This window comes from Salvia splendens, chromosome 9 (assembly GCF_004379255.2).
Source record: "Salvia splendens isolate huo1 chromosome 9, SspV2, whole genome shotgun sequence".
NCBI lineage: Eukaryota > Viridiplantae > Streptophyta > Magnoliopsida > Lamiales > Lamiaceae > Salvia > Salvia splendens.
The window spans coordinates 3,911,896-3,935,339 of record NC_056040.1 but is presented as its reverse complement, the minus strand read 5'-3'; the positions used below and the strand labels follow the sequence as shown (position 1 = coordinate 3,935,339).

General features: G+C 42.3%; 2 protein-coding genes across 6 annotated transcripts; one reads left to right on the top strand and one right to left on the bottom strand.

Moving 5' to 3' along the window:
• Positions 1–282: 282 nt before the first annotated feature.
• LOC121747271 (pentatricopeptide repeat-containing protein At5g04780, mitochondrial-like) lies at positions 283–11,207 on the top strand. 5 transcript variants are annotated; one of them, XM_042141283.1, is made up of 5 exons: positions 283–606; positions 6,638–6,714; positions 7,396–10,082; positions 10,177–10,382; positions 10,480–11,207. In XM_042141283.1, the coding sequence occupies exon 3, from the start codon at positions 7,409–7,411 to the stop codon at positions 10,061–10,063; it is 2,655 nt and encodes an 884-aa protein (XP_041997217.1). In that variant the 5' UTR covers positions 283–606; positions 6,638–6,714; positions 7,396–7,408; the 3' UTR covers positions 10,064–10,082; positions 10,177–10,382; positions 10,480–11,207. The 5 variants fall into 5 exon arrangements, with proteins under 5 accessions (XP_041997217.1, XP_041997218.1, XP_041997216.1 ...); XM_042141284.1 differs by lacking the exon at positions 6,638–6,714; XM_042141282.1 differs by lacking the exons at positions 283–606; positions 6,638–6,714 and having other exon boundaries at positions 7,388–10,082; positions 10,177–10,251; positions 10,325–10,382.
• Positions 11,208–11,437: 230 nt separating this feature from the next.
• LOC121747055 (probable LRR receptor-like serine/threonine-protein kinase At1g74360) lies at positions 11,438–15,384 on the bottom strand. Its single transcript, XM_042141038.1, has 2 exons — positions 15,058–15,384; positions 11,438–14,893 (listed from the first exon to the last, which is right to left on the bottom strand). The coding sequence occupies exons 1-2, from the start codon at positions 15,125–15,127 to the stop codon at positions 11,664–11,666; spliced, it is 3,300 nt and encodes a 1,099-aa protein (XP_041996972.1). The 5' UTR covers positions 15,128–15,384; the 3' UTR covers positions 11,438–11,663.
• Positions 15,385–23,444: the final 8,060 nt, after the last annotated feature.

The following is a 23,444-nucleotide window of genomic DNA, read 5'->3' as shown; positions in this document are numbered from 1 at the left end:
CATTTCTTTTCTTTTTTTATATGTATAAACATATTTTCACTCTCGTAATTTTATTAAGAACATCCATTATGACATTTTTATTATTTTCAAAACTCTTTTCACTTCAATTCCCCTAATTATTACAAAAATAAATAATTTCTTTTCATTTTTCTAATTTTGTTTAAAAACATATAACTTCATTCTTGTTATTTTTTCCAAAATTCCCCTTTTATTATGTATAGATAAATGAAAGAATATATTTTTATATACGGCAATATTCTTAATTTATGGAAATAAATTAAATTAAAAGAAATTTGGGTTTACCTATTCTTTTCTACTTATTTGTTTACATATGTTTTGGACAAAAATTTATTAGGAAAGCCCAACTAATATTCCTAATTTTACACAGCTTTCATTGGTGAAAAAGAGAAGGCACAGCAGCACCTCTCTCGCTCTCTCGCTTCTCCTTTGTACCACCGGAAAATGTCGTTGCGCCGTTGAGCAGAGACCGTCATCGACTGCTGCGGTGTGCCCTCATTCATTTCTTCTCCTTCACTATTCACGGAATCCGAAGATTTCAAACCTTTGAGCTTTATCCACCAGCTTCAGTTCTAGCAAAATTCCAAGGTAAGAAATTGATTCACCTTGCTTATTCCTCCTCGCAGAGCTCTAAATTACGGGTTTATGAAAGCATCTAACTCCTAGTTTGAAGAATCTCACCCAATTCTCTTGATTTGATGGATTTTTTTTTGTTTTATTGGTTCAGATTAGGCATGTAATTAGTCTCTGGAGGATAGAGTAGAATGAAATTGAATCCTAAGTTTGGTAATTGAAAAGGGGCCGAGAATAGTAGGACGTGATTTGGATCGATTTTAAATATTGAGGTTTTTTTTATTATTACATTTTACTTAAATAAATTGAATGACTGCCAATCCACATATCTAATGAAAAGTTTACCCATCTATACAATATCTATCTTCCATACTACAGTATTTGATTATGATTGAACTATAAAGTGCTGTTGCTGATTATTGTTCCCCTTTAAATACTTATAGTCCTAAGAGAGGGAAAGCAGCCAGCATCATAGTAACTTGTGAAATAAGAATAGAAGTTTGAGTAGTTTGTAGTGATGGCTAAAAGTTTAGTACCTTAAGGTGGATGATTTTACTTGATTATTTCAAGTTATCTAAAGAATAAATGGTCAATTGTAGAATGATTTGGTATAAGAAATACCAAGTGAGTCACATCTATGAATAACTTTAATTATATTTGTAATAATGGAGTGCTCATTTCAGTTGGAAGAAGAAGGCAGAAGTCGGTAAGCTCGGCTAGAAAGGAGTTCGGTAAGGAAGCTCGGTAAGGAAGCTCGGCTTACCGAGCTGGAACTAGCCTGGAACTAGCCGAGAAGAAGAAGGCAGAAGAAGGAAGCTCGGCTTTGAGCTGGAACTAGCCGAGAAGGAAGAGTTCGGTTGTGAGCCGAGAAGGAAGAGTTCGGTTGTGAGCCGAGAAGGAGTTCGGTCTTGAGCCGAGGAAGGAGTTCGGTCTTGAGCCGAGGAAGGAGTTCGGACTTGAACCGAGAAGGAAGAAGCAACCTAGCCGAACTAGCCGTTGGAGCAGCAGTTAGTTAGCTGAGATGTAGCGGTTATTCTTTTTGCTTTCTTGATTCTTCTTGTAGTTAGTTAGTAGCAGTTGCTACTTGATTGTAGAGCTTTAAATAGCTCACCGTGTATGTAGTTTAGAGTAGAGTGTAATCAATAAAGAGTTTTTCAGTTTCTCTCCAAGATTATCATCTTCAATACTCAAAGTGTGAGTGTGTGTGTGTTTCTGCATTGTGTGATCTCATACAACAGTGAGTGTGTGTGTGATCTTCTTGAGTGTGTGAAAGCCTTGTGTGCGTAAATCCCAACAAGTGGCGCCGTCTGTGGGAAGGGATATTGAAGCTGATTTGCAGAGGATCAAACGGTTTCAGAGATGGCAGCAAGGCTTGATGCAGAAAAGTTCACAGGCAAGAATGATTATAGCCTGTGGAAGATGAAGATGAAGGCGGTTTTGATTCAACAAGGCTTGGCCGCAGTTCTTGCAAAACCAGAGGAGAAAGGAAAGGCTCCAGTGCTTGATGATAAAGCTCAGGCAAAGATGGAGGAGATGCAGCTCAAGGCACATTCTGCAGTGATTCTGTGCCTTGGAGATAAGGTCTTGAGGGAAGTTCAAGAAGCCAAAACTGCGGTGGAGATCTTGGACAAGTTAGATGAAGTTTACTTGGCCAAATCCTTGGCTAACCGGCTGTATCTCAAGAAGAGGCTGTATGCCTGTAGTTTTTCTGGAGATAGGTCCATCATTGAGCAGCTAGAGGAGTTCAACAAGATCATTGATGACCTGGGATCTGTTGATGTCAAGATTTCAGATGAGGATAAGGCCATTCTCACATTGAATGCCTTGCCTAGCTCGTATGACCAGTTAAGTGATGCAATTATCTATGGAAGAGATAAACCTATCACCTATGCAGAAGTCTATTCAGCCTTGATGGCCAAAGAACTCCAGAAGACAGCCAACAGAGGCTCTGCAAGCTCCAATGTTCAAGCTGCAGAGGCCTTGAATGTGAAGAAGTTCAAGAAGCAGAACTTCAAGAAGAAGTTTGAGGGCCCTAAACCCTCAAGTTCTGATGCTCAGAAGGAAACCAGAGCTTGCTATTGGTGCAAGAAACCTGGACATTTGAAGAAAGATTGTCATGCATGGAAGAGAAAGATGGCCTCTGAGGGACACAATCAATCTGATTGTGTGGAGAGTGCTGATCCCCCGGCTCAACTTATGAATATTAGTGACAGTGGGGTCAGTCATAGGTGGATTATGGACTCAGGGTGCAGCTTCCATATGTGCCCAAATAGGAGCTGGTTTCATGACCTTCAAGAAGCAGCCGGCACTGTGGTGCTGGATAATAATCACATTTGTCAGATCAGAGGAATAGGGAAGGTAAAGCTAAGCCTACAAGATGGCTCTATAAAGATCCTAACTGGGGTGAGGTATATTCCAGAAGTGAAGAGGAACCTCATCTCATTGGGAATGCTGGAGCAGAAAGGGTTCACCATATTGATGAGTCAAGGAAAATTGTTTGTTAAATCTGGAGATGCAGTGATGATGGAGGCTGACAGAGAGCATATTCTCTATTATCTGAAGGCTAAGGCTGTTGATGGAGAAAGCAATGCAGCGTCAGATGATTCCATAATGCTATGGCACAAGAGATTGGGCCACCCAGCTGAAGGAAGCTTGAAAGAACTCATCAAGAAGGGTCTGATCTCTGGAGATTTCAACAAGATGAACCCCTGTGAGCAGTGTATACTTGGAAAGGCTAAGAAGGCACCCTATCCTACAGGTATTCACTCTTCTACAGCCCCTTTAGACTACATACATAGTGATCTCTGGGGGCCTTCACCGGTGTGTTCAATTGGTGGAGGAAAGTATTATCTAGCTATCATTGATGACTATACAAGGAAGTTGTGGGTATATATTCTTAAAGAAAAATCTGAAACACTCACAAAGTTCAAGATATGGTGTAAGGAGGTTGAGCTAGAGAAGGGTAGAAGTGTTAAATGCTTAAGGACAGACAATGGCCTAGAGTTCTTGTCTGCTGAGTTTGATCTGTTTTGTAAAGAGAAGGGTATGAAGAGGCACCGGACTGTTCCTGGTAATCCTCAGCAAAATGGTGTTGTGGAGAGGATGAATAGGACAATCCTAGAGAGGGTGAGGTGCCTACTTCTTGGTTCTGGTTTGAGCAGCAGGTTCTGGGGTGAGGCTGTGTATACAGCAGCCTATCTCATCAATAAATGCCCATCTACTGCCCTGAAATCTGAAACTCCTGATTACATGTGGTATGGAGCTCATAGTGACTACTCAAAATACAAGGTGTTTGGGTGTGCAGCCTATGCTCATGCTAGGCAAAGTAAGCTTGAAGCTAGGGCTCTGAAATGTATCTTGTTGGGGTATCAGAGGGGTGTTAAGGGGTATAGGCTCTGGTGTATTGAGCCCGGTAAGCAGAAGGTCTTGGTGAGTAGGGATGTGGTGTTCTTGGAGGATCAGATGCCATATCTGAAAGATAAGCTGGACTCCAGTGAAGATGAGGGTGATTTCTTCAAGGTGGAGCCTGTGGGGGTTGGCCTAGGAGCAGGTGGAGTTATTGACTCAGGGAGTGAGTCTGATTCAGATAAAGAAGAGGCTCCAACTCAGGGCAACCAGGCTGGTGAGTCTATATCAGACTCTATCAGAGACTATCAGCTTGCAAGGGACAGAGTTAGAAGAGAAACAAGGCCACCAACAAAGTTCTCTGATGTTGTGTATTATGCTCTGTGTGCAGCTGAAAGTATTGATGGCGCAGATCCACTCACATATAAAGAAGCTATGCAGAGTAAAGATAGAGAAAGATGGATTGAAGCCATGAATGAGGAAATAGAGTCTTTACTCAAGAACAAAACATGGATTTTGGTGGACAAATCCAAGCTGAGTACAGATGGTAAGGAAAGGAGGCTGGTAAGCTGTAAGTGGTTGTTTAAAAGAAAGATTGAGACCACTGATAAGGATAGAGTCAGGTTCAAGGCAAGGCTGGTGGCTAGAGGCTTTACACAGCAGGAGGGAATCGATTTCAATGAAGTGTTTGCACCTGTTGTGAAGCACACTTCAATTAGGATCCTATTGGCTGTGGTGAATCAGCTTGACTGGGAGCTACAACAGCTTGATGTGAAGACAGCCTTCCTAAATGGAGATCTAGAGGAAACTATCTTCATGGAACAGCCAGAGGGCTATGTGAAGATTGGAGAAGAAGGCAAGGTGTGCCTGTTACAGAAAAGTCTTTATGGACTTAAGCAAAGTCCTAGACAGTGGAATAAGAAGTTTGATGCACAGATGAAGAAGATTGGCTTCTCCAAGTCAGAATATGATGATTGCATTTACATCAAGAAGGCAGGCAAGACTCCCATTGCCTACCTATTACTCTATGTGGATGATATGCTACTTGCAGGGCCTTCTATGACAGAAATTCAGAAAGTTAAACAAGATCTGAAGTCAAGCTTTGAAATGAAGGATCTAGGAGAGTCAAGGAAGATCCTAGGCATACATATTCAGAGAGATAGAGGCTGCAAGAAGTTGTGGATGCTGCAAACTGACTATATTGAGAAAGTTTTGCAGAGATTCAAAATGGAAAATGCAAAAGCTGCATCAACTCCTCTGTCCCAGAGTTTTAAGCTTTCAAAGGAGCAGGCCCCTAAAACTAAGCAAGAGGCTGATGAGATGGAGGCTATCCCTTATGCTAGTGTGGTTGGAAGTGTTATGTATACTATGATTTGTACAAGACCAGATCTTGCTCATGCTATCTCAGTGACTAGCAGATACATGGCAGACCCGGGGAAGGAGCATTGGAATGCTCTTAAGTGGATATTGAGGTACATGAAGTCAACTAAGGACTGGGGGATTGTCTTCAATGGCTGGGAAGGTGAATCTGAGGAGGTTGTGCAGGGCTATTGTGATGCAGACTATGCTGCAAACCTGGACAACAGAAAGTCCCAAACAGGCTATCTTTTCACCATGTTTGGAACTGTAATCAGCTGGAAATCAGGTCTGCAAAGTGTTGTTGCTCTATCAACAACAGAATCAGAGTATATAGCTCTCACTGCAGCTGTACAGGAGAGTTTTTGGATTCAGGGAGTGATTTCTGACTTTGGTTTTGACCAAAAGACAATGGTGATTCATTGTGACAGCAGCTCAGCTATGTGCTTGGCTAAACATCCGGGTTTTCATGAAAGGAGCAAGCACATAGACATAAAGTTGCATTTCATTAGAGATGAGATTGAAAAGGGGAGAGTGAAGGTGATTAAGATTAACACCTTGCACAATCCGGCTGACATGCTAACAAAGTCTCTAGGTAGAGACAAGTTTGATCATTGCAAGAAATTGATCAATGTTTGTGCAAGAACTGAGATGAGCCCTCAGGTGGAGAATTGTAATAATGGAGTGCTCGTTTCAGTTGGAAGAAGAAGGCAGAAGTCGGTAAGCTCGGCTAGAAAGGAGTTCGGTAAGGAAGCTCGGTAAGGAAGCTCGGCTTACCGAGCTGGAACTAGCCTGGAACTAGCCGAGAAGAAGAAGGCAGAAGAAGGAAGCTCGGCTTTGAGCTGGAACTAGCCGAGAAGGAAGAGTTCGGTTGTGAGCCGAGAAGGAAGAGTTCGGTTGTGAGCCGAGAAGGAGTTCGGTCTTGAGCCGAGGAAGGAGTTCGGTCTTGAGCCGAGGAAGGAGTTCGGACTTGAACCGAGAAGGAAGAAGCAACCTAGCCGAACTAGCCGTTGGAGCAGCAGTTAGTTAGCTGAGATGTAGCGGTTATTCTTTTTGCTTTCTTGATTCTTCTTGTAGTTAGTTAGTAGCAGTTGCTACTTGATTGTAGAGCTTTAAATAGCTCACCGTGTATGTAGTTTAGAGTAGAGTGTAATCAATAAAGAGTTTTCCAGTTTCTCTCCAAGATTATCATCTTCAATACTCAAAGTGTGAGTGTGTGTGTGTTTCTGCATTGTGTGATCTCATACAACAGTGAGTGTGTGTGATCTTCTTGAGTGTGTGAAAGCCTTGTGTGCGTAAATCCCAACAATATTATGATGATATTAATGATCAGAATATTTGTAAGTTGATCGCGAGTAGACAGGGAAAAGACAAGGTGTAGGAGTAAGCAATCACCAGATCGAGGAATTTTGAATGCACGAGGTAGGCTATTCTGCAATCTGCATTAATATTTAATTTCTTAACTAAGCTGATGTTGCTAGATATAAAATGAATATATATAGAATAATAGTATGCTTGTTGTTGCGATTATGTGCTAATATTATTGTTCATTCAGCATTTCTCTGAAATTTCAAAACCTACGGTAATACTCACTCCAATTTCTTTGATTCATTTGACTTTCAATTGCCACATTTGTTGTACACTTCCTGCTCGTTATAGACTTCTGTCCTCTCCCTTCCAACAACTTCCCTATTTTTTGAATTGTTGTATGTGGATATTAATAACTACTCCCTCCGTCCGCTATTCGGAGTCCCATTTCATGGCGGCACGGGTTTTAAGAAATATTAAGAAAAGTGGGTGGAAAAAAGTTAGTGGAATGGGGATCCCACTTGTATATATTACTTTTAAATGAAATGTGAGTGGAATGAGTTAGTGGAAGGTGAGACCCTATTACCATTTATGGTAAAAGTAAACCGGGACTCCTATTCGCGGACGGTCTAATATGGAAAAAAGGGACTCCTATTCACGGACAGAGGGAGTAGAAAGCAATCATTACCTGATTCTTAAAATTACCAGCATTTTACTTTGAAGTTAGTGAAGATTGAAGAAATCTATTGTTGTTACTTTCCATTCTTGATAAATTAACATGTTTCTTATGTTCAGGCAGCTGGAGTTTATGGTTCTTCAATCATCTCCCATATCCTACTCAAAGTTCTTGCCATTGCTCAGGCAAACCAAGTCCGTAAATGAGGGCCTCCAAATCCATGCCCAGATAGTTAAGCATGGATTATCCCATGATCCTAATCATCGTAACCATTTGATAAATTTTTATTCCAAGTCTAGAGCTATTTCCCATGCCCGCAAACTGCTTGATGAAAGTCCTGAACCGGATTTGGTTTCTTGGTCCTCGCTGATATCTGGGTATGCACAGAACGGCCTTGGCGCAAAGGCTACTTTGGCCTTCCACAAAATGCAGGCCTTGGGCGTTAAGGGGAACGAGTTCACCTTCCCCAGCGTGCTCAAGGCTTGTGCAAACACGAGCGATTTTGTGCTTGGGAAGCAGGTTCATGGAATTGTAGTAGTTGCTGGATTTGAGTCGGATGTTTTTGTGGCAAATACTTTAGTGCTCATGTATGCGAAATGTGGTAGTATTGTTGATTCCAGGAGGTTGTTTGAGGACATCCCGGATAGAAACGTGGTTTCTTGGAATGCTTTGTTGACATGTTATACTCAAAGCGATCTTTTTGGGAAAGCAATGGGATTATTTCAGGAGATGGTTGTGGGTGGAATTAGGCCCGATGAGTATAGTTTGTCAACTATATTAAATGCTGCCACAGGTTTAGGAGATATTGGTCAAGGGAAGAAGATTCATGGCTATTTGATAAAGCTGGGGTACGAGAGTGATCCGTTCTCATCGAATGCACTAGTAGACATGTATGCAAAAGGAGGAGATCTAGGAGGTGCGATAGCTGTTTTTGGTAATGTGCCAGAACCTGATATTGTTTCTTGGAATGCTCTTATTGCTGGTTGTGTATCTCACGAACATCATGTTTGGGCTTTGGAATTGTTAGATCGGATGAAAAGCTCCGGGGTGAACCCTAATATGTTCACCATGTCTAGTGCTCTTAGAGCTTGTGCAGCATTAGGTGTGAAGGAATTGGGTAAACAGTTTCATGCCAAATTGATAAAGCTGGAGACGATGACAGATCGCTTTGTGAGTGTTGGCCTCATTGACATGTATAGTAAGTGTCGTTTGATGAAGTATGCTTTAACTGTTTATCATTTGATGCCGGAAAAGGAATTGGTTGCAATAAATGCATTGATCTCTGGACTCTCACAGAATGGGGAGATCAGGGAAGCTCTTACCCTATTTCAAGAGATGCATAAGGAATTTATGGAATTTAACCATGCTACTTTACTAGCAGTGCTTAATGCTATTGCTGACTTGCAGGCTACTAGCATGTGCAAGCAAGTTCACACGCTTATTATGAAGTGTGGTTACGAAGCTGATAATTTCATTACAAACAGCCTTGTTGACTCATATGGGAAATGTAGTCAGGTTAATGATGCAGCTAGAGTTTTTAGAGAATGCCCCAATGTGGATCTACCATCTTTTACATCAATAATGACGGCATATGCTCAACGGGGGCAAGGTGAAGAAGCTTTGAAGCTCTATTTGAAGCTATCAGAAATGGGTATCAAGCCAGATTCTTTCGTTTTCAGTTCTCTTCTCAATGCCTGTGCAAATTTATCAGCTTATGAGCAGGGGAAGCAAATTCATGTCCATGTCTTGAAAATGGGGTTTAGCTCAGATATCTTTGCTGGGAATTCCCTTGTCAACATGTATGCCAAATGTGGAAGTATCGAGGACGCTGGTTGCACTTTCTCTGAGGTTCCGGAGAGAAGTGTTGTCTCCTGGTCCGCGATGATTGGTGGACTAGCACAACACGGCCTGGGTAAAGAGGCCCTCGATTTGTTCAATGACATGTTGAAAAATGGTACAACTCCCAATCACGTAACATTAGTCAGTGTCCTATCTGCCTGTAATCATGCTGGTCTAGTTGATGAAGCTCAACGGTATTTTGACACTATGAAGGAGCGATTTGGCATAGAACGAACGCAGGAGCACTATGCTTGCATGATTGATGTCCTTGGCCGAGCTGGTAAGTTGGATGAAGCAAAGGACCTCGTTAATAGCATGCCGTTTGAAACTAATGGCGCCATATGGGGGACACTTCTTGGAGCCGCCAGAATTCATAAGGATGTAGAGCTAGGACAACATGCTGCTGAGATGCTCTATACTCTTGAACCAGAAAAATCGAGTACACATACTCTCCTGGCTAATATTTATGCCTCGGCAGGATTATGGGAGGACGTTGCTAAGGTGCGCAGATTAATGAAAGACAGGAAAGTGAAGAAGGAACCCGGGATGAGCTGGATGGAGGTGAAAGATAAGATACACACATTTATTGTTGGAGACAGCAGCCATCCTAGAAGTGAAGAGATATATTTGAAACTCGAGGAACTGGGGCATCTAATGGCCAAAGCGGGTTATGTTCCTTTGTTGGACACAGACCTCCATCGTGTTGAAAGTAAAGAAAAGGAGATTCTCCTCTCGTACCACAGTGAAAAGCTTGCTGTGGCTTTTGGACTGATAGCCACCCCGCCCGGAGCTCCTATTAGGGTGAAGAAGAACCTTCGTATCTGTTTGGATTGCCATACATCGTTCAAGTACATCTCTAAGATAGTATCGAGAGAGATCTTTGTTAGAGATATCAATCGTTTCCACCACTTCAGGGACGGGTCTTGTTCCTGTGGGGATTATTGGTAGTGTGCTCTACCTGTAGCATGTGAGGGTTCTCATTTACTCAGTATTGTCCTTAAATTATCCAAGTTGGGCTAAGTTTGATTAATTCCTTCCCTAACATTATTTCTTTGTATTAGGATGGAGCAATTCTAACGACGTGTTGCTTCAGGAGAATGCTTCTTATTAGAAATGGGCCACTTGAGCTTGTGCAGGTACGTGGCAACGTTGTGTGCTCAACGTTAGTTATTGATAAGGATTCTACCTGATTATGATGAAGGTGTACAGAAGTGGAGTAAACTCCTTGATCATAAGCTCATTATACAGCCTTACCACAACAAATGATGTAAAATATCAACCTGAGCTTTTTTTTCTTCTGAATGTCTGGATGAAAAATAATGATTCGGTGAAACATTTATGATTATATTTTGGGTTGAATGCAGAGATGCTGGCACCATCGGAATCCCCAATGCAGAGGCTCCACCAGATATGAACACGGCATCTCTCCCCACCTTGGCTATTCCCCCCTCCAACCCCAGAACCTGCAGTTTGTTAGGGTTGCTATTCCCCTTGCAACACCAGCCCTGATGCTTCCCCTCCAACAGCATCCCCTGCCCCAACAAGAATTCACTACGGCGGTTGGTTGGAAGGTGTCCACTGACGAAGGATTTCTTCGCTGTCATAATATTACACAGCTAACCTCCAGCTTCTCTTAGGATCATGGTGGAGCTCAGCACAGATGGATTTATTGACCTATGTTACTTTAAAATGATCAAAGTTCCTTGATCTTTTGGGTATTCATTTGCTCTGCAAATTGTCTCGTTTCGCAAGCATGATTATGACCCCCCACCGGTCGGATCAACAATTTTTTGGTCGGATCGGAAAATTATCCGTGGTCAATTTCAACTCCAGACTTGAGGACAAGGCTGTTTCAAGAGTGGAGTAATTGATAGAGAATTTGATATGTAGATAAAATAAGGTCATGTTAGGCCATCAAAGTCCATCTTGGCCCGCTAAGGCCCGGAGTGAATTAATTCAAATGAATGGATTATTTAACAGCCTAAAAAAGTAAGATAGCATATCCTTATCTTAAAGCCCATCTTAATTATCTTGTGCTAATTTAACATGCCTAACAAATATGCATTTAGTTATTAATTGTTTAGATATTATAGTTTGTTAGCAACTTTTATTCATGTTTATCATTTGGATTATTATTGTCAATTAGGAGTCGTCGTTAGTTCTTATAAATAGGGTTTTGTATTATTCAGTTTAGTCGTTCAGAATTATATTGAGATTTCAGCTTAATTGTGGCCTTTTCGGAGGACGGCTTGTGATTTTAGGTTAAGCTTTGCATGATTAGGCCAAGCTTTTTAGTTGCTAATTGCTATGGTGCAAGCTGTGTGGAGTAATATTTCTTCAATGTCTATGAGAATATAGGACACATTTGCTTAAAAAATCCATCTTTATTCACTTCCAATTCACAAAACTATCCTAACCTAACCTCAACCGCAAAAAGGCTAGAATCTGATTCCATCAAACAAATATGGTTAATCTTACCCCCCTCTAACAGTGTGTGATAATTACAGAGAATAATTTTAACAAAAAAAGACTATACATTGATATAAGATCAATTGAAATTAGAAGCATGTGCAAAATCCTTTTCTGTGCAAGAAATTCTAAACAACATGGCCAACACCTCCTTCATGTTAGGCCTAACATGTGGCGTCTCCGCCGTGCACCACAGCCCGATCCGAAGCAACTCCCCCATCTTGTCCGCTCCATCGACTAGACCAGATACGAGCAGAGCCACAGGCAGTGGCACCCCCGGTCGTCTCTGGCCGTTCCCCATCACCCGCTTGGCCCACTCGACCAGACACTCCTCGCCACCATCCACCGCCCGCCTCCCAGTGGCCAGCTCCATCACCAGCACACCGTAGCTATACACGTCCCCTTTCGTGGTTGCCTGCCACGTTTGCCCGTACTCGGGTGCAACATACCCCACGGTCCCCGCCACCATGGTGCTGACGTGGCTGCCACCCGCGTCCACGACCCGGGCCAGCCCAAAGTCGGTCACCCTGGCCTTCCCGTCCTTGTCAAGTAACACATTGCTGGCCTTGACGTCCCGGTGCACGATGCTTGGGTAGCACTCGTGGTGCAGGAACATGAGTGCCCGCGCCACGTCTATGGCGACCTCGAGACGCCTCCGCCAGTTTAGGCCGATCCGGTCAGTGATGTGATCCTCCAGGCTACCCCCTTCCATGTACTCGTACACGAGCAGCTTCTCAGACCCGTTCAGACACCAACCGTAGAGCGTGACTAGGTTCGGATGAGGCCAACCGAGTCCGTTACCACTCAACATCTCCATCTCAGCTCTGAACTCCCTCTCTCCCTCCACACCTTCCGACTGCAGCTTCTTCACCGCCACCTCCCTACCATCAGGCAGCACGCCTCGGTAAACCGTGCCAGAGCCTCCCTGGCCAATAATCCTATCATCCGAGAAGCTCCTAGTAGCCCTCAAGATATCCGAATGCGTGAAGGCCGTTTTGTCCAAACGAATGACCTTGATCGTGTCCGACCTCCATGGCGAAGATGAGCTTGAGCCCGACACGCCTTTCGACTCCTCCAAGAGATATCCTCTTGACTCGATAGGGATCTTCTTAACGAGCAGGCACACTATAAGTGTCAATATCCCACAAACTAAGACAGCAAGAATCAAGGCCAAAACCACTAAAAACACATTTATTCCTCTTGACTCATCCTTCCTCCCACCCTTACTCCTCCCGGGGGCCGCCCCATTCGTCTCGTTGCTGATGAATGGTGGCAGCCGGAGGAGAGGGTCCCCGAGAAACGCCCACTTATCAAACGTTGCCAGCTGTCCGATCGCGGGAACAGAGCCAGATATGTAGGGATTGTAAGAAATGTTGAACTTGGTCAGATCACTTAAGTTGTCCAAACTAGTCGGAAACTGACCGGAGAAGTTATTACATGACAAATCGAGATTCTGCAAGCACTTGAGGTTGCCTATCTCCGGCGGTATCTCGCCAGAGAAGGCATTCCGTGTGACATTCAGCACCACCAACGGCATCCTCTCCAACTCCGAAGGCAGCTCACCGCTGAACCGGTTCATACCAAAGTGCAACATACTGAAACTCAACATGTCCCCAATCTCCGCCGGAATTTCGCCGGAAAACTCATTTCCACCGAGCTGGACATAGCCGGAAATCTGCATCATCCGAACGTTCGTTCCCGGGGAGCACACCGAAAACAGACCGTACCCTTTGAGAATCCTGTCCCACAAAATCCTACACTTCTTCCTCGTGAGAAGATCGTAGACAAAGCTGAAAGGAGGATAATCCGCCGGAATCCACCTCTTCATCGCAGTGCACTCGCCTGATCCAGCCGGCATCTCGTCGCTCTCGCGACGATTCAGCATGAACGTCGGCCTGACATCTCTCCCGATTTTCGTTAATTCAGCCGGCAACGCCCCGGAAAACTTGTTGTTAGCCAAATTCAGCCATAGCAAACTGCTGCAGTTCCCTATCTCCGGCGGGATCTCGCCGGAAAACGAGTTGTTCGCGAGCATCAGCCACATCAGCGATCTAAGGTTGCCGAATGTGTTAGGTATGGATCCATTGAGGCTATTGAAGGAAAGATCAAGTGCTTGAATTCCAGAGAGGTTTCCATATTCGGAAGGTATGCCGCCGGTGAAACCGTTGTAGGCGAGAATTAGGTATTTCAAGCTCGCCATCTGCGAGATCTCCACCGGCAACTGGCCGGAGAAGTTATTGTAGCTTAAATCCAATCTAACAATGTTTGGAAGCTGAAGAACACCGGAGGAATGAATTCCACCTACATATGAATTCTTATGAAGTAGAAGAAATTTGACCTGCTTCAATCGGCCGAAAATCTCCTGAATTTCGCCTCCGAAGCTGTTTCTGCTCAAATCAAGGAATTTCAAATTGCTTAAACCTACTAAACTTTCTGGAATCTCTCTTGAAAAGTTGTTTCCCCCCAAATATAATGCCCTAATTTTAGGCAAAAATCCAATCTCCATAGGGATTAGCCCAGTGAAACTGTTCCCCCACAAAGTCAGCATCTCCAAATCCTTACAATTGGAAATTTGAGATGGAAATTCTCCGGTGAAGTTATTCTCCGACAAATCCAACGATCTCAAGCTGCAGTTTGTGGAAAAAATCGAGGCGGAAACTTCGCCGGAGAATCGGTTTTGTGACAACGAGACTTCCTCCATCTGATCAAATGCAGACCATATGTCTCCCTTCAATTGATTCGAGCTGAGATCGAGAAACTTCAAATTCCGGCAATTCACAAAGATGTCTCCTACTTCTCCGGTGAAGTTATTGCTAGAGATATTCGTTAAGAATAAGCTCGTGCAATTTTCCGGTATGGTGAGGTGGATAGCCGCCTGAATTCTGTTCTGTGACAGATCGAGAATCTCCAGATTGTCGAGGCCGGTGAGGTTGACCTCGCCGTAGATGATATTGTGCGATAAATTGAGAAATTTGAGGCTCCGGCACCGGCCGAGATCGTCGGGGATCATGCCGCCGATGGTGTTCGATGAAAGGTCTAGGTGAGAGAGCTCGGTGAAGGCGGAGAAGTTCGCGAAAAGCTCTCCGGCGACGTTGCAGCCGGAGAGGTCGATTTCTGTGACGCGGTTTGTGGAGTTGTCGCACTTGATCCCCGGCCACGCGCACGGCGAGGTGTCGCCGGAGTTGTTCCATTTTGTGTATCTGCCGCGGTTTTCGGCGACGGGGTTTTGGGATTTGAGGAATGTCTGAAGCTGGAGAAGGATGTCTCCGTCTCTCTCTAGCGATGATGATTGGCCAATCACGAGCTCTCCTGTTTTGATTTTCCGACAAAATTAAAATGATTAGTTTTGGAGTTTGGTGTAATAAATGCGGTCAACTCCGACAATCAATCATCTTCGAAACTCTCAAACCTCCAATTAACAATCACATTTTGCAGAAGTTTGGTGAATAAAAATTTGAGGAAGTGAGATGTACCAGTGAAGAGGAGGAAGAAGAGGAGAGAGGCGGCGGCGCGGAGAAGGTGATCGGATTCGTCTTCTGACATGATCAGTTAGCTCTGCTAGATTTGTTTGGGATTCTGAGCTAATTGTCAGAAAACGGTTGTTGGGATTTCAACATATTCTTGAAGAATAAAACTAATTTAAAAAATTTGGAATTTCGAAGAAATTTAATGGGAGTTTTGTTTTTCCCGGTCAAATGTTTAGTGTTGAAGTATTCTAGTATATTGATGTGAATCACACTGTGCTTTTGTTTTACTCCTATTTAAGAAGATTTTGAAAGAAAGGTATTTAATGATTGTTGAATAGTGAATTAAATTGTTGTCTGTAGTTTGTGTTTAGTTTTCTTGTGTGGGGAAAGTGAGGGCAAAGCCGGCCGCTTTAGTTGACCAGAATTTTCTATGTTCTTACCGGTTATGTCTGAATTCAAACGTACGCCTATTTATTTTCTTTTATTTTCTTTTCTTTATCTTGGATATCATAGTTTTATTTAGGAATGTATAATTAAATCGTAATCGTCCATTCAGTTGATTGGATTTTGGAACTGTCTTCCATCGATTAAATCGGAATCAGTATAGCGGTGATAAGCCTTACACACAAGTTACCGAATTATTTTCTTATAAGTTCTATTTCGATTAGAATAAAAGGCCAACTGTGAGGCCGGTGAATCATGCACAACTAAAGTTTCAGCAATAAAAAAGGGAAAGCAAAAAGTAGAAGATAGAATAAAGATAATTATCCTTTCGCACTAAACCATTGCAAGAGCCGATCAAAACCAAACCCATCGAAATCATAAGGAGACATAAAGATTCACCCTACAATTGTAACAAAAGCAAACAAGCGAAGAAAATAGCAAATCACCTTAGACCTTAGTAGCAGTCAGCAAGATTTCTGACTTTTTCCTTCCCATTATCCTAGACTTTAATCCACAACCCAATGGTGGATGTATTTAGATATTTTGAGTCATGCTTCAAGTTCTTGTGAGAAGAGTCTATCTTTTAATCATTATTAACTATCAACGTATCTACTAATTAATCTCTTATTGACTCTTGCATAATTTTGCTATAAGTAGCCTGAATAGTTGAGTGGTTACCAAATCACTATAAGGGCACCCGCAATGCGTCTCGCGGGTGTCCCTTATCTCGTCCCTCCGAGACGAGACGGGCGCGAGACGCGTTGCAGCGTCCCGTCTCGTCCCCAGCCCGCCGAGACGCCCATCCCTCCGAGACGGCGCGCGAGTTGTCTCGCCACTCGCTTGCGCGACGTGACGCACTCCGGCGCCATGCGTGACGCCCACTCGCCGACCATTTTCCTTTTCTTTTATTTTTTTTACTCTATAAATACTTCTATTTCATCCTCATTACACACAAACACACATCTATTCTTCTCAAATTACCTCCATTTCCTCTCCAATTTTCATCTCAAATCATCTCTTTTATTCTTCTACCAAAGTTAATACATTCATGGATCCATTTGAGCAAATGCGTCTAATAATGGAAGAATCACTTGAAGAAGATCGACGTAGGGAGGCGGATGAAGTCGCGCCGCCCCAAAGACGATCCCGGACTTACATCCATCGTAACCGGGAGAAAGCCGCCACAAGGTTAGTACGCGACTACTTCTGTGATAACCCGGTATGGAGAGATACCTACTTCCGTCGCCGTTTCTGCATGCGGCGACCGCTATTTCTCCACATCGCAAATACATTGGCAGCCCGGGAAGAGTTCCACGACACTGCAGAAATGTACTGCAGCAATCCGTCAGCTTGCGACTGAAAAAACGACAGATTTGTTCGACGAATACCTCCACATTGGAGAAAGCACTAGGAGAATGTGCTTGATGCAATTCTGCAAAGGCGTCCGTGCAGTGCACGGATTCCCCGGGATGCTTGGCAGCGTCGATTGCATGTATTGGCAATGGAAAAATTGCCCTGTGGCGTGGAGGGGGTCATACACGAGCGGCCACAAAGGCACCCACCCCACCGTTATACTCGAGGTCGTTGCCGACTACCGGCTATGGATTTGGCATGCGTACTTCGGGGTCCCCGGATCGAACAACGACGTCAACGTGCTCAACCAATCCGACCTCTTCGCCGAAGTTTTGGATAGTAAAGCGCCGGCCATCAACTTCATCGCTAACAACTGGCGGTATAAAATGGGATACTATCTTGCCGACGACATCTACCCGAAGTGGCCAACCTTCGTAAAGACGTTCAACAGGCCGGTAAACGAAAAACAGGCTCTTTGTGCGCAGAAGCAGGAGACTGCTCGCAAGGATGTGGAGAGGGTGTTCGGGGTTCTCCAAGCGCGCTTCAACATTATCAAAGCACCGGCTCGTACGTGGTTCATGGAGAGTATGGTCGACATCATGTATACATGCATAATCTTGCACAACATGATTGTCGCCGACGAAGGACCTGAGGCGGGAAATTGATTCGACCCTGAACCCCTCGAAAGATCTACCGCAAGTAGTCCACCTCGCAGTGGAGTGCATCCGTCTTTGCAAGATCGGTTGTCTATTCGGGCAAGGACACATGATTCTACCGCCAACGCCCAACTCCAAGATGATCTAATGGAGCACATTTGAGCAAAATTTGGCGGAAGAAATTAAATTATGTATTTTTCAATTTTTTTAGGATTTTTATCTATGTTTTTATTAATTATTTAAGAAATTTAAGTTGTAATTTTATTTTATTTAATTAAATATGTTTTTATTAATTGAATTTGTTGGAAATAAAAATAAAAAATGAAATTGAATGAACAGTAAGTTAATAGATGGTTAAGAGACGGATAAGAGATGGAGGGCATGTTCTGTCTTTTAGTTAAGAGATGGAGTGAAAAGTACAGTGAGACCCATAAATAATTAAGGGATGAGACGGTTAAGAGACAAAGTTGTGGATGGCATGTTTTGAGTCCTAACAATACCTATAAATAAATTAAGATCCTCCACATTGTAGGCGACAACTGCAAATGATTAGTACAAGTAAACACTTATATAATTTTGCTTGAACTCTAATATATAGTACCTACCAAATACGTAAAATTTATGTCCTCCCAAAAAAGAGAGACAAAATAAAAGGAAAGGAAAAGGTTGTTGGGTTTTTAACATGCTAAACTAATTGAGTTTTAATACATAAATAATATCGCACGTGAGTAAAATTTCGTTTAAAAGTATGGGATCAACATGTAATCAAAATCGCGCATATTTACAATGTACTTGATCCCTAAGAGCATCTCCAATAGCACTGGACGTCAAATAGCCATCAAATAGCCTTCACACTGCCACATCATCAGCACTACAATTCTCCTGCCACATCAGCTTGCCACATCAACTGGACATCAAATAGCCCTCACATAGCCTTCACACTACCTTTCCACATCACTAATAACAATTATATAATTTAATTTACACTTGTATCAACATACGGAAATTAATTTACGAGACAAATACGGAAAATTCGAATAATAATATTAAAATTTAAAAAGTACATTAATTATAAAAAAAGTACAATAATATAAAAAAAGTACAAAAATTAAAAAGTACATTAATTTAAAAAAGTAAAACAAAATCACTCATCGCCGCCGTCCTCGTCTCCGTCGTCGCCCAGCGCTTCTTCACCGTCGTCGCCGCCGCCGCCGCCGCCGTCACCACCTACGCCGCGGCTATTCCCGCCGGTGTCCCTCCTCATCGCCTCCAATTCTTCACGCTGGCTCTGGAGCAATACACGAAGAAAATCCTTCACCTCGGGGTCCACCCCCGCTTGGAAGTCGGCTAAGGTCTTCACCATTTGAGCGCGCGTTTGTTGGCGCGCGAAGAATTTGAGCTCCTCGGTAGACCTGCCGAGGGAGGATGCCGAATGGACATCCTGGGAACTCGGGGTGCCCCCCTCGCAACCTGCTGCGCCCGCCTTTGCCCAACCGGGCGAGGTCGGCGACCGAACGACCGAGGAGTCGGGACCTCCTGGGCCGTCTCAGGGAGGTCTGACGAACCACCGCTGCTGCCGCTATAATCTCCGGTATAGTTCAGTCTCTGCCTCTTTGGCCAGCCAGCGTCGACGCCTGCCCGGAATTTCTCCGACTCGTTGAGCACAACGTAGTAGTTCCAGTAGGTGAACTCATAGTACTTCTTATCCGGATCGGGGTAGGCTCTCTCCGCAATCCTCCTGCAGTCTTCCTCTGTTTGGCCACTGGTCTGCATGCGGAGGGCGTTGGCGTACAAACCCGAAAATTGAGAGACGCCAGCCCTGATTCGGTCCCAGCACTTTCGGACCTCCTCCACGGTGCACGGTCGCCCTTCAGGGCAAAATGCCCTGTAGGCTGCGGCTATCTTGGCCCACAAGTTGACGATCCTCTGGTTGTTCGAAACCAGAGGATCGTCGCAGACACTCACCCACGCCTTGGCAACCGCAACGTTCTCCGCGTCTGTCCACTTCCTCCGGCCCCGGATTTCGGTTTGGGGCTGCGACGACTCGCCGACCTTCTTCGCCTTGCCCTTCTTCTTACCCCGCCCTACTCCCTGGCTTTGAATGAGAGTTTCCGAAACCTCGTTAATATCAAAACCCAAGTCCGCTAAGGAGAAGGTCTCCGTATACTGTGCATCCGTTGGGGTCGATGTGTGCGAAGAACCGGTGGAAAAATCAAAAGTCGGCCGATAGGCGTTGTCCCCCCCGTGCGTCCCCTGCGCCGGGGGAATAATCTGTTGCGCCGGTGGCATCATCTGCTGCGCCGGTGGCTGCATGCCGGGTGCCCACCCCGGCATCATCTGCATAGGGTGCTGCATGCCGGGTGCCCACCCCGGAATCATATGCTGCCACGGGTACATGTTGTAGTACCCGCTCATCGGAGGCCAACCACCTCCCCCAGGAGCCGGGGAAGTATGGGACCCTGCCCCGGGAGTCGGGGACGTCTGAGACCCTACACCGGGAGGCGGGGGAGTCTGAGACCATCCCCCGGGATTAACTGGAGTACCTTCGTAGTTGTTCTCCATTGCTCGTTATTGATCTTGTACAGAAAGTAAGGTAGAGAGAGAGTACTCGTTAAAACAAGTGGTGCGAATGAAAATGAGGTTCAACGCGCGTATATATAGTGTGTTCGAAAAACAAAAAAAAAAATTAAATCCGACGCCGGTTTGGCGCCGATCCGGGACGCACAATGGCGCCCGTGAGGATTGGCGTCGGAACCGGCGTCAGCGCGGGAATCGGCATGGCGACGCCGATTTTGACGCCGATTTCGCCCACGCCGGTTCCAATGGTTCGGCGTCAAACCGGCGTGGGCGAAAAATCGGCGTGGCGGTGGTGACGCCGGTTATTGTGGATGCTCTAACATAGCTACAATTAATTAGTTGCTTTATTTGACCACATGCAATTTCCTCTTATTTCTCATTCACTTTAATTTGTTATGATTTTTGTGATTAGCAACTTTGATATGATTGAAGTGTATAAGAAAAGCTTGGTAGTTACACCCCTAAAATCATTAAGTTGTATAGTAATAGTAATAGTATTAATTAGTACTCCATTCTCCCAGCCTAAGTGAGACAGTTTTATTTTTGGACTAATTTTGAAAAAATAATAATAAATAGTTAAATTGGAGATAAAATTAATTAAAAGAGAGAATTATAGACTTAGGCTGGGATGGAGGGAGTATGTAAGAGTAAAAAATATCTCTCCAAAATATATCAACTTGCATGAGTATTTAGTTTAGTCTACGCCGACTCAAATTTCATCGCATCTCTAATATCTACACAAATTCAAATTGAAATTTTAAATCGTGGACGGAAAGAGTAATAAACTAACGACTTCTTTAAAGGAAAGGGCAAGATCGAGTTGTTCTCACCGAAGCCAATGAAACCAAACTCAGTCACCAACTCACCCTCAATATATAAAATGTTATAATTCAAAAACTTATAGTATAATTAATTGAAACACGCCTCCTACATACGTATGTTAGACATTAAAAAATGAATTTAAGTAAACCCTTGAAATTGCTCAATGCTCATAAATTACTAACAAATCACAATCACACGAGCACCCTTTAGAAAACTCTTATCAGAAATAAGGAGTCAAAGATTTTGAGCAAAATAAATTACTCCATAAGCAGGTTGGTGGTGGTAAAAAAATATTATCAGAAAAGATAAATAAGTCATAGAAAATACTATGTCTAACTACTACAGTTGTTTTTTTCGTTTTGTTAATAAAGTTGGCAATTTTTCACGCATGAAACTGGAATTTTTTTTATATGTGTAGATTATGTTGACCTACAAAATTGAACAAACGTAAGCTTGCCGGACATATATAATTGCTTAAGAATTAAGATTTTTTAAGTCCATTCTACAATCTACACGGCTTAATCATATAGGCAGATATTATCAAAACATCTTTCAGAAACACTATAAAGTTTCGAATTTGTCAATTTACTGTTAAAAAAACAGATTAGTCACTTATGATATATTATCAAAACATCTTTCAGAAACACTATAAAGTTTCGAATTTGTCAATTTACTGTTAAAAAAACAGATTAGTCACTTATGATATATTGATACTGTTTTTACCGTCGTTTTTTACCAAATAAAATCATTTTCTTTATAAATAGATAACATCATTTAACTCGCCGATGATAACATTCATGCACATATATTTTCATTGTTGTTATATCATCAGATTCCATCACAAAATTCAAACTCAAAAAATTTAAACTTCACAATTTTTTTTACTGATTTTTTAAATTATAGGTCCAGCAATCCATAATTTACAGTTGTTGTTTGTCTCTTTTTCGCTTAGTATCCCACTTTCATAAATTTTTTGCTTATCAGATAAATTTAAACTATAAAAGTCGTGTCATATTTTTTTTTAATAAAAAAATGGACAGAGCCCAATTACATACTAATGAATGGGTAAGAAACGCCTAATATATCATGCATCAACCAAATATCCGCTATCTTATTTTATTGATGATTGGGTAATTTTATTGATGCAGTTCATCTCACGACTTAAATATCGGCTATCTTGTTATTTGAATATTTTAATACATACATTAATTGCACGCCCGATTTTAGAGAAATTAATTTAGTTAAATTATTCCTAACAGTTCAGAAACCAACTAACGTTATTCTCTTATTTATTTAAGAAAAAAGAAATTGTTAGGAAAAAGAGGATGAAGAAAATGTACTATACTATTAGTCTGATGGATCTAACCAGAGTTGGTATATTATAATTATATACATGGAGTAATTTTTTAATTTTTTTTCCAAGTTAGACCCGACATAATTAACCATGGTTAATTTTCTAGAGAGAAATAGTTAACCAAAGTTAGGTTTGATGGGGCCCATTGATATAATAAATCAAACCCTAGGCGGTCAAAAATTGATGATGAAATAGATAAACCGATAAACAATGTTTGAATGGATATAGTTTGGGTCAGCAACTTAATACACGTGCGAAGTTAGTTAACCACTTACACTTATAATATTTGAATATTTAGAGCCTTGAATAACCATACGAACTAATTACAATTTTCTTTGGCTTTTAGTCTCACTCTCGTCACAATAATTTGATTTTAGAGTCTTCAAATATAAATCAAAACATTCAGATAGATATACCGTATTCATGAAATGCAAAAAAAAAAGAATATAATAGTTCATAAAAATAAATTTTAAAATTTTACTTCTAAACATATGTGGGAAAATTAATAGTTTGAAAAAACTACGGATGTTACATGTATAATGGTAGTATAAAATTCATCAGTCTTCATAAAAATAGAGAACGTAGAAACGACACAAATTTTAATGCAAAATTGGTAAAATAAGATCGATAAAATTTTGTAGTATTTTTAGTACGTGGAGAATGAAACAACACAAATTTTAATGCAAAATTGATAGAGTATAAGATAAAAAAAAGTTATTGAAGGATAGTTAGTGGAGAATGAGAATTGTCTCCTTAGAAAAAAATGAAATATATAAGTATACTAATTTTGAGGGGCGAATCAAAATGATGATAAACATAAACTACTAGTACTATTTTTGTGGACTGCGTGAATAAATGAGACTAATTACTCCCTCCGTTTCTTCATAGTTGAGGCGGAACTTTTCGGCACAGAGTTTAAGAAATGAATATTGAGTGAGTTATATAAATAGATAAAAAAAAGTAAGAGAGAGAATAAAGTAGAAAGTGAATAAAGTAATGGTGAGTATATAAAAATGACTCCATTATGAGGGAACTTCTCAAAATAAAAAAATGACTCAATTATGAGGGGACGGATGGAGTAATTTTTTAATGTCGTATATCCGCACACCACCATTTGTCTTACTTATTTCACGTGGAGCATAACAAATCCGAGTTCGATCTTACGAATTTAGATTTTTTCTTTCATT

Excerpts from the sequence above, each read along its gene's own strand:
- LOC121747055 (XM_042141038.1), bottom strand. The coding sequence starts at position 15,127 with ATGTCAGAAGACGAATCCGATCACCTTCTCCGCGCCGCCGCCTCTCTC. Across the intron at positions 14,894-15,057 it reads CTTCTTCCTCCTCTTCACTG|GAGAGCTCGTGATTGGCCAA; the intron begins GTACATCTCACT and ends AAATCAAAACAG.
- LOC121747271 (XM_042141281.1), top strand. The coding sequence starts at position 7,388 with ATGTTCAGGCAGCTGGAGTTTATGGTTCTTCAATCATCTCCCATATCC.